At 44.3% G+C, this 22,927-nt stretch overlaps 1 protein-coding gene across 1 annotated transcript in view; it reads left to right on the top strand.

Annotated features, from left to right (window-relative positions):
• Nucleotides 1-22,927, top strand: part of GCN1 (GCN1 activator of EIF2AK4) — a gene marked incomplete in the record, with an annotated part of 2,100,248 nt that overhangs the window by 1,255,386 nt on the left and 821,935 nt on the right. The window contains 1 exon segment of the mRNA XM_044068902.1: nucleotides 9,247-9,361. Coding sequence (XP_043924837.1) covers nucleotides 9,247-9,361 — 115 coding nt within the window.

Genomic DNA, 22,927 nt, shown 5'->3' with positions numbered 1-22,927 from the left:
TGCTTACACTTCAACTTCTCCCAATGCTCTCACAAGATGCTTGGATGGTAACATTGGACTTAAAAGAGGCTTACTTACACGTCCCCATAAGGCAACAATGCAGAAAGTACCTCAGATTCAAGGCAGGCTCGAGACACTTCCAATTCTCTGTACTGCCATTTGGCTTATCTACTGCGCCCAGAGTTTTTACCAAATGCCTGGCTCCAGTAGTAGCTTACTGCAGACTTCAGGGGATTCAGATTTACCCCTATCTGGACGACTGTCTAATTCAGGCAGACAGCAACGACCTTTTACTTCAACACCTGCATTTTGTTCAACGTCTTCTCCTACTACTGGGATTCTCAGTGAACACAAAAGTCACATTTGATTCCTTCTCAACGAATGACCTTTTTGGGAGCTCTTCTAGACACAAGTTTACAGATGGCCTTCCTTACTCCAGAAAAACAGTTACAACTGGCTTCAGTCTTCAAGACCTTGGCAACATTGACTCAGCTCACTGCAAGGAAATTCCTGCAGGCTTTGGGCTACATGGCCTCTTGCATCCTGTTGATTCCAAATGCGAGGCTTCACATGAGGAAACTTCAATGGTACCTAAAGAGTGTATGGTCTCAGCATTGCCACAGTCTGGATACAATGATTCCACTGATTCCCTGCCTCCAGAAGGAATTCCTTTGGTGGTCCAGGGCATGTGTTTTGAATGAAGGGAAGCCCTTTCGTCTTCCTCAACCTACTCAGATCATAACCACGGACGCCTCGGATTATGCTTGGGGAGCTCATTTTCTAGACAAATGCCAACAGGGCTCTTGGACAAACAAACACCTGCTATGGCACATCAACTTGAAAGAAATGTTAGCAGTCCAAAATGCTCTTCTAGCCTTCCAGACTTTTTTGAAGCCAGGACCTCTGCTAATTCGAACAGACAATACCACAGTCATGTGGTACATAAACAAGCAAGGGGGCTCTCACTCTTACCCCCTTTGCAGACTTGCCATGACTTTATGGGACTCGGCCCTAAATTTGAATCTGGATCTTCAGGCACAGTTCATTCCAGGAAATCAGAATCTCTTAGCAGACAGCCTAAGCAGAAACATTTTGGATCCTCACGAATGGATGTTGGACCCCAACTTATTCAGCAAGATAACTGCAGTTTGGGGCTGTCCTCAGATAGATCTGTTTGCATCCCATCTCAACCATCAGTTGCCTCTCTTTTGCACCAGGTCTTTCCACAAGACAGCTTGGAAAGTGGATGCCCTGTCCTTCAGCTGGAGGAATCTTTCGGGATATGCCTTCCCTCCTCTTCCTCTTCTGCCTCGGGTATTGCTAAAGATAAAGCTGGACAAACCCAGACTGATCATTTTGATAGCTCCAAATTGGCCTCGTCAGTTTTGGTACCCAACTCTACTGCACCTTTGCTTGGAACCCCCTTGGAGTCTTCCTCTGACCCATTCTCTACTGTCCCAGCATCAGGGTCAGGTATTTCACTCTCAAATCAAGACTCTCTGCCTGGCAGTTTGGCTCATCAAAGGCAATTGATTCCTTCTTCTCTTCCTAAACAAGTCTTGGATATTCTTTTGGAAGCTAGGCGTCCTAGTACAAGGAAATCTTATGCTTCTAAATGGAAAAGATTTTGTATTTGGATGCAGGATCGTGGCTCTGATCCTTTATTACCTGATATTCCCTCTATTTTACTTTATCTCTCAGACCTTTTGATTAAAGGTCTTTCCTTTTCTTCCATTAAAATTCATGCTTCTGCCATTTCGGCTCATTTCAATTGTGATCCTCCCTTTTTTTCCCACCAGCTGGTTAGACGATTTCTGAGAGGAGCTAAGAATTTAAGACCTCCTAGATCTCCTCCTGTCCCTCCTTGGGATCTCAACTATGTCTTGGAAAAGCTTACTTTGCCTCCTTTTGAGCCTGCTGCCTCTGCGGATATTAAGTTCTTATCCTGGAAGACAGCTATCTTGTTGGCCTTGACTTCTGCCAGAAGGGTATCTGAATTACAAGCCCTCATGGCCGTGGAACCATACCTCATCTTCCATCAGGACAGAGTTTCCTTGAGGACCAATCCTACTTTTATGCCTAAGGTAGTTTCTAGAGTGGCTCTAAATCAGACTATTCACCTTCCTACCTTTTTCCCAAAACCCCAAAGTAAGGGGGAAAGGATTTTGCATTCATTGGACGTACACAGGCAACTACATTTTTACCTGGACAAAACCAAAGATTTCAGAAAATCTGATCAATTGCTTATCTCATTTGCTTCCAGTTCTCTAGGTAAAGCTATTTCTAAGCAAACTATTTCCAAATGGATTGCTCATGGAATAAGATATTGTTACTCTCTTTATGGAAAACAGATTCCAGGTACTGTCAGGACTCATTCTACTAGAGCAGCTGCCACTTCAGCAGCCTTTCTCAGAGGAGTTCCTACCAAGGACATTCTGGAGGCTGCCACTTGGAACTCTGTGCATACCTTTTCCAAGCACTATAACCTCCCTTTGTACTCTAAGTCTAGGGCAGGCTTTGCCTCTGCTGTTTTGCAGGGTCTTCTAGCTGCTCCTTCTTCTTCATAACCTCCTCCCGTGTTCTCAGCTTTGGGATTCTACCCTACAGTTATGACTGCAACAGTGAAACACGAAGAACATAATACAGTTGTGTATACCTACCATAAATGTAGATGTTCGAGTGTCTTCACTGTTGCAGTCGGTGTTTCCCTCCCTCCAGATCCCTCTTGTTTCTTTTTGCTTACTTTGTTTCCTTTTCCACTACCTTTCTGGTGTATTTGTGTTTCCCTTGGGACACCTTTTGGTCTTATGGGGGCTTCTGACATCAGGGGCAAGAAAGGCTGGAGAAGATGGCGTCGGCTGTCAGCTTTATACCCATGCGTTCTGACGTCAGGGTGCTTGCTGATACAGCCGACGCCGGACCCAGACTTTGATATTCTGGCCGACCTCGGGCTGCCTGCCGGCAGGAGTACCCTACAGTTATGACTGCAACAGTGAAGACACTCGAACATCTACATTTATGGTAGGTATACACAACTGTCCTTTACCAGATTTGAAGGGATACTTTAGTGCTATGCAGTTAAGGCTCATATAAATACATGCAGGAGATTATAAATGGAAATTGGTTCATAGGTGTGTACTAGGCTAATGACCCTGGAGCCTTTACAAGCCTAGCCCATAGGGTTATCGTGGCATTGTGCCACCCAACGTTAGTTCCCAGTGCTTCTGTCAAGTAAAGCCACTGGAGTAATCCCTGGGGTGAATTTTCTGTTTCCCATTCACTCATCAGGATTTCTCTTGAAGAGAGGGCCAGTGAGGTGCTCTGCTTGACATGTATGGGAAGTCTATTCCATAGCATGGGCAGTCTCTAGGTTATGAACCTGTCCCTCCAACATGTTTTGTTGATTGTGGTAATGAGGTTGAGGACTCTGGAGTATGTGGTGTGGAAGGATTGGGATTTCTTTAGATGTAGCATTTCTAACAGAGCTGGGTCAGACATGGCTTTGTAAGTGAAGCAGAGATCTCCTCTAAGTAGGCAATATGAGCTAGAGAATAGTTGGAATTTTTTGAGTCTGTCCATATAGGACAAATGTTTAAGGCCTGGGATCCTCTTTGTGAGGTACTTTTGCGGCCTCTCCAGTTGTTGCAGGTGTCTAGTGAGGTACTTGCCAAATGAGGGAAGTGTAGAGAGAGACAGTGACCTCTTTCTTCCTGGATGCAAAACCCTTAGTAATGAGAAGTGCCACGTAGGACTTTCTGACCATAGTGGCAGTTTGGTGGACAAAAGAGAGGCTGCTGTCAACCTGTGTTCAGTGGACTACCATCGATGTGGTAGTTCATGGGAACCGGGTTTTTCCCAAAGGGGATGATGACACATTTTTTGGCATTGAGCTTAAAGCCATGGTTCTGACACCAGTCATTGGTCTCAGTGAGGCCTTTCTGTAGGATGTCCATATCACTTGGGGAGTTAATAATAGCTCCCAACTTGCAATCGTCTGCGAACTTTGTGAAAGGGGATAATAATGAAAAGGGGGTGGGGGGTCGAGAAGTAAGGAGGAAAGGAGGATTTTGGATGCAAATCCTTAAGGTGAATAATGACCATACAAAATATTATATTCATAAAGTAGCAGAAAGTATTCTAAGAATTGACCCAAAATGGGAAAGGGGATATGAGATTTCGCCAGCACAGATGACTGCAAGTGGGAGTACAGAAAACAGACAAGAGGGGGCAGGTATTAGGAGCAAGTAACCTGAGAGGAGATGAAGTCATGCCGAAGTTTTGGACCTCAGGTTAGAAACTGCCTCCCCTACTAGGGATTGATATAGAGTATTGGCAACGGGATAGGGGAGTACTTATTTATTTAAAGACCAGCTCTGGTAGAGTTTTTAGTTGAGTCCAGAACAGAAGCCGTTAAAAAGGTAGAATTAGTAGGGCATATAAAATAATGAATGTTATCTATATGAATCAATCGGAGGAGGTTAGAAAGGATTGGTGGGGGCTGTGCAAAGACAATATACAAAAGAACAATGGGAGGATATTTGTACAATTCCCAAGTATATAACAAAGTCCAGAAGGTTTAGAATTTCTGTTGTGTTTGCCTAGGTATTTTGTAAGCCAGGCAGACTTTAGCAAATTTATCCTCAGCTGGTAGTATGCAGGAGATGTGATCAGCAAGAGAACGGTAATTGTGAAGATGATTTTTGAGAATGTAATGAGTTTGTAAAGTTTAAAAGTTCCCCTACAGAGTACTTTGTTAGAAATATTATAAGCACTTTTCAAAAATGCAAAAAAGTACCACTAAAAACCAGGAACTTAAACTTCCAACACGATGTCAGCAAAAGTTCTTTAATTCAATAACAGATGTACTAAATAGTAGCAAAACAGTCTCTCTCAGCACCTCGGCTGAAACTGTCTTTGTACTTCTGGTACTTTTTACTTCAATAAAGTACGACCTTCTAGAATCTAAACTTCGACTACGTTGATTTTTTGCCACCACGGCGAGCAGAGCTCCTTAGACAAGCCGCATTTACATTGTTTTGCCTGTTATTTCTGTGTGTTTCATCTTTGATTTCTAGCTGCCACACTAGCGGTTCCTCTCAGCAGGCGAGCTGACCAGCCGGAACTACGACCTGTATACGGAGCCTTTCTAAAGGCTTTTCTCAGCCTTCAACCACAAGCGCTCGGGTACACACAGCCTTTCTCAAGGCTTTACTGGTAGCCCAGCTTCTTCACCGACATCCCACCGTACCTTTATTAAGGCAGCCTACCTGGTCATCCATTTATTCTTGGCTTCCCTAGGGTATTTTATTCGTGGACAGAGTAAATAACACCTAGAAAAACATTTCCTTTTATATAAAAAAAATGAGAACACTCAAGTTGATTAATTAAACACATTATTCAGTTATACATTCAATTAATTAATAAAAAATGCTAAAGATTTAAAAAACCCTTACATTTAAATAAATCTTTTCCATTTGCATTCTTTATTTAACACTTTTGGTTGTAATATGTTATATTTTAATATGAAAATTGATTACTTTTCCCAAGTAAATATTTGATCATGTCTTCACTGAGAAACTTGTAAACTACTAAAATCTCCCTGATGTTTCCTATTAAAATGCTGTGCTACTGGGCTCATAACCTTATTATTTTTGATGTCCCTAACATGTTCCTTTATTTATTTTATTTTACATTTGTTGACCGGGCTAGTCTGTCCATTTTCAATGGAGGCTTGGGGAGAAAAGCTCCAAGAAAAAATCTTATACAGAGAGTCCACATTAAGAATACAAATTAATAATTATTCAACCCATTTGCATAGGTTTTGCAACAGTAATAAATGAGCATGTATCAAGTTAATATTTTGTAAACATGAATTTATAGTACTGTGAGGGGCATAAAGAAATTATATATGTTGAGCTGAAAAGAGCATCAGAAATGAAATGTTTTAGTTGTTAAAGGTGATTACCCACGGTAGTGGTGCTGCGGTAAAGTTGTCGCCTCACAGCAAGACGTTGTCGCGTTCGATTCTCAGCTAGAGCGTCTTCTGTGCGGAGGCATGCATGAATGGGCGTGCCTTCGTTGAAGGTTGTGCGTCAGGGCTGGTAACTTGGCATGTAAAAATCCACTACCAAACATTAACGGACCGGAGTTCCGCTGTGGCGACCCCTAACCGGGATAAGCTGAAAGACACAACAGTTGTTAAAGGTGATTAAGGCAAGGGGAGATAGTATCAGTCAGGGCTGCTGCATGGACATAGCCATTGGGATTTTAAGAAGATTCTTAGTTGTTTCTTGAAAAGTTGGGTGGATGTGAGGGATGTTAGTTTGCTAGGGAGTTTGTTCCAAGTATTACCCACAGAGTTAGAATATAGGCAGTCCCCTGATTTGTTGTTGGATTTTAAGGTGGCTACTTGTAGCTTATTGGCACATCATAGGGTAGGAAGATATTTATAAGTGTTAATGAGGTTACAGAGTATGGGAGTGTTAGTGGGATGATGTAAGATCTTGTGGATAATAGTGAGTTGCTGGAAAAGTAGCTGGTTTTGTACTTGCAGCCATCCTAGAAGTTTAAGATTTTGACAATGGTGGGTTCTAAAAGGGGTCCCAGTGGCAAATCTGGCTATGTTGTTATAAAAGGTTGCCAGCTTATTTAGATTGCTTTTGGATAGGTTTGTGTAGATGGGGGAGGCATAGAGAAGGGTGGAGATTAGGTGAGTTTGGGCAATAGTAATCCTGGATGAAGCCATGAGAAAGGGTTTAAGTGTGTAAAGGAAGCCAAGCTTTCTATTAACTGATTTAATAGTTAAATTAATGTGTGTCATAGTTGAGATTAATATCTATTGTTACACCTAAGAGTTTGGTGGTTGTATGCAATTTCTGTACCATTATTTGATGTAACTGTGAAATTGATAGGAGGGGACTTCTGTGATGGAGTAAACAATAATAATTTAGTTTTTTTTGGGTTAACGAGGAGACAGAGTTGGAACCAGTTTTCAACTAGGGTGAATACTTTTTGGGTACTGGTTTGGAGTTCTGCAGGAGAGGCTGCGGCACGGATTAATGTTGAATCGTCGGCGTATTGTATGCAGGTGGTTTGTGGAAGGGAGGTTTTCAGATCATTAATGAAAATAGTGACAAGGAGGGGTCCCCGAATAGAGCCTTGAGGGGACCCCAAGAGTGATAGGGAGCTGAGAGGATAAGTTATTGTCCGAGGACTTCTTGTTGTCTGTTATCAAGGTAGGATTTGAACCATTTTAAAACTTGAGTGTCAATTGAAAGAGACTTAAGTATATCTGACAATAATTAATGATTAACCATGTCAAAGGCTTTAGAGAGGTCTATAAAGAGAGCAGGTTGCTATTACGATTTTTATAAAGGCAGTCAGAAAAGGAGTGCAGTTGTAGTGCTGTGGAATGGCCTGAAGCCATGTTGGCAGTCTACTAGTAGGTTATTTTGGAGGAGATGATGCAGTAGTTAATGGTGAATACATCTCTCCATGATTTTTGCTAAGGGAGAAAGAAGGGCTATGGGGCGAAAGTCTGAGAGTTCATTTGAGTTGCCTCCTTTATGCAATGGGACAATATGTGAGACTTTCCAGAGAGATGGGATATAAGATTCTGAAATGCTTCTGTTTATTAAGATGGAAATAGGGTAGGCAATTACTCCCACTGCCATTTGCAGGTATTCAGCTGGCAGGAGGTCAGCTGATGGTGTACATGGTTTTATTCTTTCACCCAGGCTTCTTTTGCTTTCTCCTATATAAAAACTTCCACAAGGGCATTTAATGGCACACACAATGCCTACACTCGTACAAGTAAAACATCCTTGTGTTTGAAACATCTTACCATTAATTCTTTCAAAAGTTGCTACTACATGTTGAGATATTGTGCACTTGCCACATGGAATAGTACCGACCTCAGACAGTGCCCTTGTTATGCTTTCCAATGGTCTGTATGTGCCGTGGACCAAAACATCTTTCAGATTATGTCCCCTTTGTTTTTCTAGGTGTTATTTACTCTGTAAAGGCTGTTTCAGTCAAGGCGCTAAGAGAGACCGTTTTGATGCTGTTTAGTACATCTGTTATTGAATTAAAGAACTTTTCCTGACATCATGTTGGAGGTTTAAGTTCCTGGTCTTTGGTGGTACTTTGTCAGAAATGGGGGAACAAAAGGCTGTAACTAAGGAAATGATTCTTTTGGGCTGAGATCCAGAATCTGAATTGCCTAAATGTGGTAAGACCTGATGAAGTTTAATGCCACTGGCTGCCGAAAAAGCAATTACTAGAAAATGGAATTAAAAATCTAAACCAGTTGTAGTTAAGAGTATTGAATATTGTAAAGGAGATAAAATAACAGGAAGTGAAATCTTTACAGTAAAAGGAAGGAGCAAATTACATGGAAATAAATGGAATTTGTAGGAAAATACATGCATGTTAATGTTCAGGAGGAGAAGTGAGATTTAAGGGAAGGAAGAAATCAATTTATGTAATATTTCAGTGAATGGTTATTAAAATCGGGTTGATTCATGAAAATAAAAAAAAGTTTGCTGTGTTTTTCTTTTCAGTTACTGCTGATGTACCTGTGTCTTTGTCTACAATGTAAGAATTTAATAAAGATGTTTAAAAGATTGCAGAGGTTTCAGTGTCTTTGTGAATGGCGCAGCTTGTGGAGACATCAAGCTTCAAAACTATATACATAAAAAATAAATAACAGAAAAAACTAGTACACACACAACTTTGTTGATGAGCTCAATCACAATTTCAACAAACCTTTATTCGTCACAGGCAAGTGATCCTCAGTAACAAAAGAATACTGAGGATCATCGTGTTGGTGAGGTTGGAACCAGACAGACTCCTGTGCTTGTTCATTTTTTGGTTTGAAAACTACATACACATGCGTACATCAGGCAAGGGTTATATTCCAGTGCTGAGAAAAGCTGGTTTCCCTCTGTGTAAAAGACTGCTTTAAGTATTTTGTGTGGAGCTAAAGACGACACAAGCTCATATCTGCTTGATATTGGGAGAGGCTGGTGGATGAACTCCTGGAGATGTGTGACTGAATGCTGAATTATGTGATGCTGATTAGACAATGAGACTGTGGAGATGTAGTGAGAAATCGCTAAATGTTTGAATATGAACAGGTTTGAAGCTCTGGCGGAGTAGACTCAAGTATTTAGTTATTGTGAACCGGATATGGTTAGGAACTGCTTGCAGTGTGGCATTTGACCCAGTTTTGTTTCTGTTTCCAAGGCTGCAGATGACTGTGCGAAGGCTGTGATGCGTAACCTAAGTGCTCATGGTGTGAAGCTCGTTCTGCCATCTTTGCTTGTTGCGCTGGAGGAAGAGTCATGGAGAACAAAAGCTGGTACGGTGATTTTTCATTTTCATTATTTACGGTGATTTTCATTTTCATTATTTACGGTGATTTTCATTTTCATTATTTTTGGCTTTTTGCCTCACTGACCATTAACTGCTTTGGATGACTTCCCAGGGCTCTATTGTTCTCCTCTCATGCACCTGATGGGGGAGGGATGGTGGTTTCAAAATCCAGGGTCACATCAGTATTCTGATCATGACCATCATATGGTGGTCTGGGAGGGGAGTGAGGAGTAGAGCCAACAGCCAGTGGTTTCATATTTGATGGTGACTGGGCTTCTGTGAGTACTGTCCTTCCCCTGGCATGCTGATGTCTGTGGAGTAGACTGCTTGAGCCATGAGGTGTGGCCTGTGAGCTGTCCTTGGGCCTTAGAGTAGCACTACCGCCTAGATGCACCCACACATTGTAGCTTGGTAACGGTCTCATTTCCTGGCCCCCCATGAGGGCTTGGGGGACTTCCTTTTCTGCAACACCCTCTGTCCCCAGGGTAGATATGCTCATCCTGCCTACTAGCATGTCAAGCACTTAAAATGCAGTCAACAGGGTCAGTCATTTTCCTTAGTTTTTAATGAAGTTCTACATCATAAGTTTTAAGATGTATAAGAACAAATGGTTCTTTGGACAGAATAGGTTTTTACTTATAAACACCAGACTTTGAGTCATGGTATCAAGTAGGAGATGGTACTTTGCATGAGATTAGTGGTTGTCTTGCTCTGTTGTTTCAGTGGTGTAAGTGTAACACTGTAAGACCCTCTGTTAATTCAGTGACTGGGTTCATTCTCTCTCCCTATTCCATTCCATTTTTTTCCATAGAAGCTCATGACTTGACTTGCCCTCTGTAAGAGCACATCTAATACCACAGCCAGCCACTCTCATCTGTTGTTTGCATGGATTGAATATCAAACCTGTTGCACACCGGAGAAAACTTATTGCCCTTGTTACCTAAAAGAAAATGTGTGTTTGTGGAGCCACCAAATAAATCATGACCTGCAATGATACTGACTGTACTGCATGGCAGTGGGTATTGATGAGAGGCACTGTCACAGACACCAGGGTCTCAACTGTCTTTTTGCCAAGACTGTGACAGTAGTTGAAGGTTGCTGATATAGTGATCAACAAGTTGGGTCCAGACACAGCTCCAGGACTCTGTCAGCATTCCTTAAAAAGGTCAAGAATCAGTGGATAGACTTCAGTTAAGTCCTTTTTTAGCGGTCAGTCCATTGAAGTAATGGCATCCCAGTTTTTGTAGATTTTAAAACTCTGCTCGGCTATTAAGGGTTTTGTGCTTGCTCTGTCTGCATTGATCCTGGGGAGATGGGGAGATGTCTTCAGAATCACATGATCATGTGATCATGATTACTGATACTTGATGCCAATGACTGTTTTACCATGGGCTCCCATTGGATCCAGCAGTGTCCAAAGGCCGCATTGGGAGAGAGGGCTGTTGCCAGCTTGTATTTCATTTCAGATGTTTTAGGTTTTATGGGGCTTTGAGTTGTATATCTGGGCCTTAAGGGGAACTTGTGCTAATGCCAGCTAGTGCCATGATTTGCCAGGGGACTTCCAGTGATAGGCTTGTAGTTTGGCATCACAGTCCTATGAACTACATTCTCGCACCCATTCAAACCCTTTCTCATGTTTATGCCAGGAGCTGTTGGAGAGGGGATCATTCCTACTCAGGATCTGTTGTGAACTCTGAGGATCTAGATGCCATTATCTCCAAAAACTGAGACTGTTGTCTGCCATATAGCTTCATTCCCAGTTGACTGTCCTTTGGAGAAAAGCTGCAGGACATAGAGGGATAAAAATGTATATTACAGCCTCCTGCTTACTTATGGAGTTGGTTGAGGTGGTAAGAGATGACGTCTGGCCACTCATTGTTCTGTCCTAGGGGATGGAGGTGGTTTGGTCCTTTGTCCAACTTCCTGGTGGTGGTGAAGTAGCAGTGCACGTACTGTGAAGGATATGTTTCTGTCTCCAATGCATTCCTGTAGAGTTCATTGAATTAACCTGCATTGGGCATTTTCGATGCATGATTGCACCACTGCATTTGATGTAATCCATAGTCTCTCACCCTGAAGACACTGTTCTCTCTCACACTTCTTTTGATTCCTAGTCTGTACCCTCCCCCCAAAGGAAAAAAAAAAAAAAGTGAAATCATTCCTGTCTCCTCTCCATGTCAGTTCCAGTAGATGCTGGGCCAGTAGTTAACCCTAAGCTTAAAACATAGGCAGGGCTTTATTTCCATTTGCCAGTAGAGCTGGCCCGTCAGGGCAGAATGTCTTGGCAGACAGACTAAGTCAATCACTTGTGAACAACTGTGAATGGAAACTGGATCTTTGAATATTCAGCAGCATTTCAGAAACTCTGGGGAACCCTTTAGTGTATCTTTTCACCTTGAATGACAGTAACCAACACTCTCCACCGTTTGTTAAAGGTTCTGTTGTTTACTTGAATAAACAATTTGTGGTTATTTGTACATTTGGACTTGTTCATTCAAAAAGGGTGTAGCAGAGCCTTCCTGTATCCTCAACTGATTTTTTGTGCTTTCCCACAATTTCCCCTTGACCCATGAGACTGTGTAAGGAGCAAAGCTTAGTCCTCATCTCCTCCTTTTGACTTAGTCAGGATTTTCCACCCTGGTACAGATGTCTCAGTTGGATCCCTTGATGTCTTTCTTATTCCTATGTTGCAGTATTCTTAGTGTGGGATTTCCCACCTCCGGCGACCTGTATGTTGGCTCCTATACAAAAGCTTAAGCCTGGATGCTGTAGGTGTGTGGGACGTCACACGTAGGGCCGTAAACCAGGGACCATAAGTGTGACATCTACACGCAAAGATCTCAGAACTTTTCAGCTGCAGTCAACCAACACATCGATCGCTTCACTCCTCTACTTTGAAGACGTCTAAAGCCAAGTACCCCGTTGGGGATTTTGTTTTAAATTCTTGCTTGAGCTTGTTTTGCTGTACCCTACCATTTGCCGATGTCCCCTAAAAAAGGTAAATGCTGATGCGGGCGGCAGATTCCGCTTAAGGATACACACGACCATTGCATTTTCTGCCTAGGCCGAGAACATGACCATACCTCTTGCCCTATTTTTCAATCATTTGTACTTAAGACCCCTCTGAAGCCGTCTGGATGCCCTAAATCTATATTTAGAAAACCAGAGGCTAAAAAAGCTAGTGCTAAGGATGGATTACGAGTCGGCCGCCCCAGCGGAACTGCCACGGAAAAAAGCCAAGATTCCAAGGCGTAGTACTTCTGCCTCTCCGCCATCGGACGTCCCACCAGCTTCCAATTTAGGAGTTGAGGGACATCTATTAGGGCTGTCTACTTTGGCAACTCCCCTCGAGGAAGCAGTTTGGACGTTACGGGCAGCACGTGCACAGAGACAGCTCAGACAACGGTCCTTACTGATGTCGAGTGAGAACCAGACAATTCTGGACGGCCGACCGGGATGCCACTGCATGAAGCCCCAACTCCTATTCAGCCCCCTGAAAAGGATGGAGAAAACTAAGCACCTACCTCCACCCACAGAGGGAGTTCCAGACTGGCAGTCTTTCACCAACTCCTTGATTCAGGCCTTCATGACCTTTAGGCCCATGGTCTCTTCCTCTCCACCATTTCTGTTCTCAGTCCTAGGCCTGCCACAGCTGCTTTTCTTCTCCGTCCCACTGCCCATGAAGGGGAAGACAAACAAGAGGCTTAATGTATTCATGTTTAGATGACTCCATTACTTAGTCATCTCAAATTGCCTCCCCACTAGAATATTATTCCCCTGATGAAGAAACCATAGAAGGGGACTCTCCACCAGAGGATATTACCTTTGGGGAGACCATCACAGAAATGAATTAATACTTTAAATGGGACACTTCCCAAATGACTGCTACTCGTAGGTAGGTACTAGGCTATCTGCCCGAAGGCATTTATAAGCCTAGCCAGAATGCGTTGGCTTTCACCACCCCCTTAGATTAGTTCCCTGTGCCACTGTCCAGCAGAGCCACTGAAGTGATCCCTGGGGTGAACTTTCTGTTTTCCATCCACTCGTCAAGGTTTCTTTTGAAGAGCGTAAGCGAGGAGCTCTGCCTAATGTAGATTGGAATCTTGTTCCAAAGCATGGGAAGTCTCTGGGACAGGAATCTTTCTCTCCAGCACGTCCTATTTATTGTTGTGGTGAGGTTTAGATTCCTAGAGCCTGTGGCTCGAGGGGATAAGGTTTTCTTTAGGTGGAGCATGTCCATCAATTCTGGGTTGGACATGGCCTTGTATGTCAGGCAGAGATCACCTCTGAGTAGGCGGTATACAACCGAATACAGCTGGAGTTTCTTCACTCGAGCTGCATAGGGCATTTGTTTGAGGCCAGTGATCCTCTTGGTGAGGTACTTCTGTGGTCTTTCCAGCTGTTGCAGGTGTCTTGTAAGGTACATCCCAAATGGGGAGTTGTACTCTGTGGTACGTCTAATGAGTAGAGGGGCACAATGACCTCTTTTGATCTGGATGTGAACCCTTTTGTAATTAGGTGGGCCACTTAGAAGGATTTTTTAACCACTTTGGCAATGTGATTTATCAAAGGTGAGATTACTATCTACTTGGGTCCCCAGATCCCTTATTACGTCTTCGGTATTTAGGGAACTACCACCTATGTGGTAATTTGTGGGTACTTTGTTTTTTTCCAAAGGGGATGACTATGCACTTTTTGGCATTTAGCTTGAGGCCATGATTTTGACACCGGGTATCTGTCTCCGTAATACCCTTTTGGAGGATGTCTGTGTCAGCCGGAGAGTCAATTATAGCCCCTAGTTTGCAGTCTGTGAACTTGGTCAGCCATAGTCCTCCTGTGCTTGCCTATACCTCTGAAAAGTATATGCCGAACAGGAGGAGTCCTAGGACTGAGCCCTAGGGAACGCCACTTGTAACCGGTTTAGAGTCAGACCTAGTTCCCACAACTCTCACCATGTGGGTTGTGTTCGTGAGCCAGTTGGCAACCCATCTTGTGATGTAGGGGTTTATGTTCAGGCTGGTGAGCTTGTCTATAATACCAGAATGGGGAATGGTGTCGAAGGCCTTAGCAAGGCCTAGGTAGGCTGTGTGGACCACCTTTCCCTCGTCTATAGCCTTGGTAACTGTCTCAAAGAAGTCCACCAGGTTTAGGAGGCAAGATCTGCCCTTAAAGCCGAACGGGGTAGGGTCCAGTGTTTGGAGGTTCTCAATGTCTCTGTTAATGAGTTTCATGATGATGCGCTCCATAGCTTTGCAGACCAAGCTAGTCAGGCTTATAGGGCGATAGTTCCCAGGGTCTGTTGTGGCTCCACCTTTGTGGAGTGGAATAACCATTGCTGTGCACCACTCTATGGGTACATAGCCTGTGGAGAGCCTGAGTTTGAACAGTGTGTTTAGATGAGGGGTTAGTTCGTCTTTGAGCTCATGTAGGATGCAGCCTGGGACACCGTCCAGTCCCATTGATGCTGTGTTTTTGGCTTTGGAGAGGGCTGTTTTAACCTGTGTGTCTGTGATTTCATGGACTCTACATTCTTCTGGTATGGTTATGGGCCTTTTTGGGGGTGAGAGGGGGTGAAGTTTGCACCAAACTTGTCTGCCAGGATGTTGGCGATATCGGTCGGTTCAGTGTAGTTTGTGCCATTCTGCACCAACTCCGAGCAGATCTGAGCATTGCCACTTAGATTCTTGACATAGCTAAAGAATGCCTTGTGGTTATCTTTGGATTCCTTGGCAATTTTTCTTTCAAAGCTTGCCTTGGATGATTTTATGAGGGATCGTAGTTTCTTGCTGATACTTATCAGGGATGTCTTCCCTTCTTGGGATTTTACTCTTTTCTGTGCTAGTTTCCTCCTAATATTATACTGCTTGTTTATGGCAGGAGTCCACCAGATTGGTTTCCTTTTCTTAGAGGAGTGAGTCTTTGTTTTGCTTGGGATGGCACGATCAATGCATTCTTGTAGGTGCCCGTAGAATGCATTAGTAAAGGATTTTGCAGCTTGGACAGCGTTATCCTTCAGCATGGGGGCTTTGAACCTTTCCACCTCGATCTTAAGTAACGTGAAGTTTGCTTTTGAAAAGTTTTTCACGGAGGTTTCCTTGTCCGGGGGTGGGGGTGGAATGTGGATATCCAAAGTGATTTGTTTATGGTCACATCTAACCAGCGAGAGGTTGACCTCTGGTGTGGAACACTGGTTGCCCCATGTTGGGGATGACCAGGTCCAGTATGTTGTCACCTCTGGTAGAAGTGCTGACCAGTTGAACCAGGGCATTTGAGTTTATAAGTTCTAGGAAATATTGGGCCAAGGGCATTAGTACTTGAGTAGTTCTCCCAGTTAATGTTTGGGTAATTGAACTCACCCAATATTAGGGTGTTTGGTAGGACCCTTATGTTTCCCAGTAATGCGGAATAGGGGTCCTGGGACATGGGTGATCTGTAGCAAGCTACAGTTTGAATTGCAGTTTTGCCCATTGTTAGTTTGCATGTGGATGATCTCTGAAGCATCGTGCTGTGCCACTGACCTGGAGGTGTGGGTATCCTTGATGAATATGTATACGCCCCCGCCTTTTGTATTTCGGTCTGGATTCTGTGGCCGAAATATATGGTATGATTTGTAGCCTGGTAGTGCTGGGGTGCTCTCTGGAGCCTTAAACCAGGTTTCTGTTACTGCACATGTATCGATTTTCCCCATACTGAGGAGTGCCTCCAGTGTGTGCATTTTGAGGTTTAGACTTCTGGCATTGAGTAGCATTACCCTCAGTTTTATGTTACTTGTGCTATTTACGGTGGTGGGTTTGTCTTTTGAGACTTGCCTAAAAAAGGCACTATGGGGGTGGCAAGAGCCTTGGCCAGTATTCAAAAGCCTAAGGGTTGAGGTGCAAGCCGTCTCTAGCAAAGCAGTGTGGCTTGTCGAGCATGTCATCCCAGGCGGACAGACACTGGATCCTCTTTGAATGACACCAGAAGCTTAGCCAATTGTTGAAATTGATAATTTTCTTTTTTATACCGTGGTATCATTCTTGGTGAGTGCAGAATGCTACTCAGGGTCAGGGTCATACTGGCCTGGGCTTCGTGATCAGAGAGCTCTTCCATGTCTCTTTTCATGTAGTCCAGGGAGGTACGGCTCAGGTCATTCACACCAACATGGACAGTGACAGAGTAATATTTGTCCTTGTTATGGAGTGACCTGAGTGCTTGTGTTATGTGGTGGATCCTGCCACCTGACAGGCAGCTAACAGTAACCTTCTTATTCAGAAGAGTGTACTCAAAAGAGATACCTTGAGTTACTTTGAGGAATCCCCCTCCCCTTCAGCCATCCCACCAGTTATTCCTGCCTACCTTGATGCATTCTCTGCAGCATCTAAAAACTCAGACTCTCAACCCCCCTGCCCCTAAGAGGCCTGACCATTTCTGTAAAGTACCAGATGAACAAAAATTCCTGGTAAAATCACCCCTGGCAGACCTAGCAGTGATTTCTATATCCCCTGACAAGCAGTCGAGACCGATTCCTTCATCGTTTTTTTTTTACCTACTAACAAAGAGAGTAAAAACATGGACAGGATAGGCAAGAAGGTTTACACCTCTTCCACCCTAGCCTTCAGAGCTATCAACTGCCAAACCTATATGTTAAAATCTGCTTTGGACCTTGTATCCCAAGCTTCTCCCCTCTTGTCATCTATACCTGACTGGCCTAGCAAGACAGAGGTAGCATCTAAACTGTTCCTGGATTTTCAAGTGGCCAGACATTCTGTTAGTTGCAGTTATGGTACAGCAGAGACCTCTGCAAGGTCCGCTGCTTCTGCATCAGTACTATGCAGATATTCATGGCTATGCCTTCAACTCCCACCAGAGGATTTCAAGTCAAAAATTCTAGATGCCCCTGTAGACCCACAATCTCCTGTTTGGTAAACAGTCTGCAGACCTCTTTAAAAACCTTCAGAAGAAAAGTAAAGAGCTGCAAGACATCAAGCACTTGCTGGTGTCTCCCATTCCTAAATATTACAAAAATTACCCTGCTAAGACCACCTTTGTCAGGAGAAACACCCTCCTCTGCTACTCCATCCTCTTCCAGGCATAGGACAGGAACCAGGAGGCAGACACCTCCAGACCAGCAGCCTCACAGCTTATTCAAAGACAGCCATTTCATGACAGAAATGGCTCCAACAATGTGTGACTGCCTTGCCCAACTCCCCTTGTCAGCCTGCCTCTCCCAGTGCCGCCTCCTTTGGAAATCCATCACCTCAGACCGCTGGGTGCTGGCAGTAGTGCAAGAAGGATCTTTCCTCTCTTGGAAGGAAAAGCCCTTTGCAAGAGGCATTCCATTCCCCCCAAAGATCAACTACATCTTATTCCTCAGGTCCTACAGGACCTTCTGAACTTCAGAAATGTAGAACCTGTCCCTCTACGACAGGAAGGAAAAAACTTTTACTCAAGATTATTTCTTGTCCCCAAAAAAGATGGCCCTTGGAGGGCAGTACTAGATCTGTCTTTCTAAACCTGTTCCTAAAAGTTTCAGCATTCAGAATGTTATACCTACAAACCCTTCTTCCACTACTGCCAGCTCAGGCCTTTATGGCCACACTCGATCTGAAGGAGGCCTACCTCCATATCCCAGTAAAACCCTCCCACAGAAAATGCTTACTTTTAACTGGGCCCTGTTCACACTTTCAATTTACAGGCTTGCCCTTTGGTTTATCTACTGCACCCAGAGTATTCACAAAATGTTTAGCTCCAGCTATAGCCCTTTGCAGAACCAAAGGTATCCAAATGTATCCCTACCTAGGCAACATCCTCATTTTAGCAGAAAGAGAGGGCACCCTAGAAAACAGTCTGCCGTTCACCATTTCCCTGCTTCAGAGCCTGAGGATCACCCTCAACATTCCAAAATCATGCAGGCATTCCTCCGTCAGGACAAAGTTCTCTCCCTCTCTACCCACTTCAGAGACCTAATGCAGGTACAGCAGATATCTGCAAGACAATTCTTACAGGTCTTGAGGCTGATGGCAGCCACCATCCCTATGCTGCCTTTGGCCAGAATGCATATGCAAAAACTGCAGTGTTACTTCAAGAATGTGTGGTCTCAACACGAACACCCTCTTGAGTTTCAGATTACACTCTTGCACTGCCTCAAAGCAGAACTAAGGTGGTGGATTCAACAAATACAAATAAACCCAGGCCTTCCACTTCAACCCCCAACCCCAACTCAGTAAATGCATACAGATGCATCAGACCTAGGGAAGGGGGTGCTACCATGAAGGGCTTTGTGGTACAGGAGACCTGGCATCCTACCCTCCAAAAGAAACATATCAATGTGCGAGGGAAATGACAGCGGTCTTTTTAGCCCTGAAAGCCTTTCCTCCCAATCCTGCAACCAGGCCCCCTTTAAATCTTCACAGACAATACCACATTCTTGTGGTACCTCAACAAACAAGGAGGGACCAAGTCCTACCTCCTTTGCCGATAATCCAAATTTGGGACCTTACCTCCAGAAACAAGTTATCCCTGCAGGCAGCATACATTCCTTCACAGGACAACCTACAAGCGGATGTTCTCAGCAGAGCATCTTCTCTGCAGCACAAGTGGATGCTGAACAGTGACATTTTTCTGGACATTGTCCACCGGTGGGGCGCACCTCAGGTAGATTTGTTTGTATCCCCACAGAACAGACAATTGAAGAAATTCTGCACCAAGGATCACTCTCCACTTGCCTGGAGGGTAGATGCGTTCAGCAGTCCATGGAAGGGACGGTTTCTGTATGCATTTCCACCCTTCCCTCGCATTCAAAAGGTCGTCCTGAAGATCAAGAAGGACAAACCAAAAATATTGCTGGTGACTCCCTATTGGCCAAGGCAGCACTGGTTCCCCCTACTACTCTCATTAGCCAAGGGCAGTCACCACAGGTTACCCAACAAGGTGGACCTACTCACACAACAGAAGGGATCTGTCATTCACCCTCACTTACAGATGTTAGGTCTAACACTCTGGGTGATTAACTTTTAATTTCCTTCAGACACCACTACTCTGAGGATGTGGTTTCAGTCCTGAGGGAGGCCTGGAAACCAACTACAAAGCGGTCCTACACATCAAAATGGGAAAGATTCTCTAGGTGATGTCTCCATAGGCACAAGGATCCCTTTCAGGTGGATACCCCTCTAGTCCTTACTTATGTGTGTGAACTTATAAAAACTACCCTTTCATACTCTTCAGTGAAAGTCCACCTATCTGCACTTTGTGCCTGCTTGCTACTAGAAACCCCTCTACTAGCCAGGCTAAATTATTCCAGAAAGGGGCATTGCACATCAGACCACCAAGAAAACCTGTCCCACCTCCTTGGGACCTAAACTTCATCCTGGAAAATCTCGCACTGCCTTCATTCGAACTAGCTAGTACTGCAACGCTCCTAATGTGCACATGGAAGACTGTACTGCTCGTGGCCTTTACCTCAGCTAGAAGGGTGTCAGAGTTAGCAGATGGCCTGCTCACCCTACACCATCTTCCACAAGGATAGGGTGACCGTGCGCACTAACCCTTCGTTTATGCCAAAGGTGGTCAAGGAACTGTCCTTAAACCAATGCAGTCACCTACCCACCTTTTTCCCCTCTCCCACTAATGACCGTGAGAAGATAATCCATTCCCTGGATGTGCACAGATAACTAATGATGTTCTTCGTGTTTCACTGTTGCAGTCATCACCTGTGGGTTATCCCTGCTGTGGTATCCCTCGGCCGGCCCGAATAACACAGTCAGTGTTTTTCTGTGTCGGCTGCTATCGCTTGCTGCCTGACGTTAGGTCATCAGTGCTATAAAGGAATGCAGCAAATGCCATTACATCAGTCTTTCTTGCCATGGAGTCCGTACCAGAAGCAGTTTGCAAGTGTGCTGGTCGGTCGCTACCAGAGTTTGAATTACATCTGAAAACGTCTAAAGCTAAGTGCCCTGTTGGAGATCTTTTTTCTTGCACTAACCAGTGTCTGAAAAAGTTAACAGTTGTCTCGCCTGTGGAAAGCAAATACCACAGAGAGACTTCCATTCATACTGCATCACTTGTTTAGGCCCAGACCACGAATTCCCCCATTGCTGGTCTGTGCCCTCTTATAACGCAAGAACTATTTGACATGGAGCTCTTATTGTAGCCAGGTATTTTTGTTGTGAAATGGCATCTGTCAACCAACAATCCGTAGGCATTCTGAAAAAATGTAAGGATAACGATAGAGACAGACCACACAAGGCTAATCCTTCCAACGACTCTACCACTAAACAGGTCATCAGTTCTACGAAATTCAGTGAGGCGCCTTCACAGCCCCTGATGTCCGATTCGATACCTTCGCAGGCCTCTACTGAGACCCTTTCGGAGTCCGGTATGCTGCAGAAATCTTCAATTTCTGAGCCTTTGGTTGTCTCTGCATTGGTTGGGTCCAGAGCAGCGACGCAGGCACCGGCTTCTGAGGAGGTTTTTCACACTACCAAATCTAGACAAAAACGATGTCTTCTCTGACTAATGTTTCTCTCGGATCGTTGGATACTTTTAGACTTAGAGGCAAGGCCACTCCTAGGAAAACTACCTCTAGCCACCATTTTACCCCTGCTCGTCCACCCCCAAGCTCAAATGCTTAAAATGACACAGGATCTTATCACCCTTATCAGGAGTAGTCAGGCCACATCTTCTAAAAGGAAGAGAGACCTATCTCCTGAAATACTAACAGAACAGGATTTTGAGGAGTCTGATTATTCAGATTTTGAAGAGGAACAACCACTGACTGCTTATGAGGATTCAGATGCAGAGAGAATCAATTCCTTCTGCCTCCACACCAGAAGATATTTCCTTTGGGGAAACCCTTCACACCCTCAGGGAACATTTCCACTAGGAATCCCAGGGCTTCCTCAGTCTAAGAAAAGACTAAGAGAGTGTCTAGTCCTGCCCCAGCACAGACCCTTGGCCATCCCTCCAGTCTTAGAGGTGGTTGATGATGTCTACCATGAATCCAGCTCAACTCCTGACACCCTCCCGCCTGCTCCCAAAAAACCTGACCAGTGTTAGAGTACCGGATTCTCAAAAATACCTGTACAGAAATCCTGCTGCATACCCGGAGGTCATTACACAGGGGCCAAAAGCAGCAAGGCTATTTCTGCAAAGAATCCTATTCCTTCTGACAAGGACTCCAGAGCTCTGGACAGATGGGGTAAAAAAGTATACACCTCTGCAACCTTGGCTATCAGAGCACTCAACTGTCGGTTCCATATGTTAAAACATCAACACCACACTTTGGAACTATTAAAACAAAAGATTTCAATGTTTTCATTCTGTGCCAGTTCGAACGAGTTTGCAGATGTACTGCACTCTACTTGTCAATTAGCTAAACACTCTTTACACTGTGGATATGATGCCCTAGAAGCCTCATTCAGGGCAGCAGTGTCAGGATCTGTCATTAGGAGACGTGCATGGTTGAAGGAACAACCTCTCCATGGTCATGTCAAATCTAAATTTCTTGATGCACCCTTGGATAAGGACCGCTTGTTTGGAGTAAAAGCAGAAGTGCTTAAAAAGATAGAAGACAAACAAAATCTATGCAAACAGTAATAGATTTCCTTCAGGTACAACCTCCTAGGTTCACCAGGAATTTTCCCTCAAAACACTGGTCCTTTCCTGCACCTAGCAGACAGGGGCAAGGTAAGTCCCGCAGGGACAGACCACCCAGCCTCCTATCCCAGGTATAGCAGAGAACCAAAGAGTGGATCACGGCCGCTCCAAAGGCAGGGAGTTCTAAGCCATCCTTCTATGGCAAAAACTCTCAATGACTCCCTCTCCCCCCTCTGCTCTCTTTCCACTCACCAAAAACTAGGAAGAAGACTCTCCCTCTGCAAAGCAAATTGGCTTTCTGTAACAAAGGACCAGTGGGTATTCTTAAAGATAATTTTTCAGGGATACAAATTCTCCTCCAACGAACTCCCAATTCCAAGAGGGTATCCAGATTTACCTCCAGGTCAGTGGGCAGAGGCAGTGAAACGAGTCCAAACCTAGTGTCTCAAGGGGTAGTAGAACCTGCCCCCTCAGATCAAACAAGCAAAGGCTTTTATTCCAGACTATTCCTTGTTCCCAGAAAAGAGGGCACTTGGTGCCCCATCCTGGATTTATCCATTCTAAACACCTTCCTGGTCCTCCCCAAATTCATAATGCTAACTTTGCAGCAGCTGCTGCTGCCTTTGCTAACCAAAAATGCCTGGTTAGTTGCGCTGGATCTAAAAGATGCCTACCTCCACATTTCCATAAGGAAATCCTGCAGGAAATCCCTTCGCTTCAGAGCAGGCTCACAACACTTTCAGTTCTCTGCACTACCCTTTGGCTTATCTGCTGCTCCCAGAGTATTCACCAAATGCTTAGCCCTGGCCATAACCTTTTGCAGACAGATAAATATACAAATTTACCCTTACCTGGATGACTGCTTCATTCAGGCAGATTGCAAAGAAAAGCTCCTCAAGGACCTTCTCCTTGTCAAAACCCTCCAAACCTCCTTAGGGTACACCATCAACAAGAAGAAATCAAGGCAAACACCCTCCAG

Source organism: Protopterus annectens, chromosome 4.part0 (genome assembly GCF_019279795.1).
Source record: "Protopterus annectens isolate FY-2018-M chromosome 4.part0, PAN1.0, whole genome shotgun sequence".
NCBI classification, from domain to species: Eukaryota; Metazoa; Chordata; order Ceratodontiformes; family Protopteridae; genus Protopterus; species Protopterus annectens.
The sequence above is the reverse complement of the archived record's forward strand: the minus strand, read 5'-3'. Positions and strand labels throughout refer to the sequence as shown.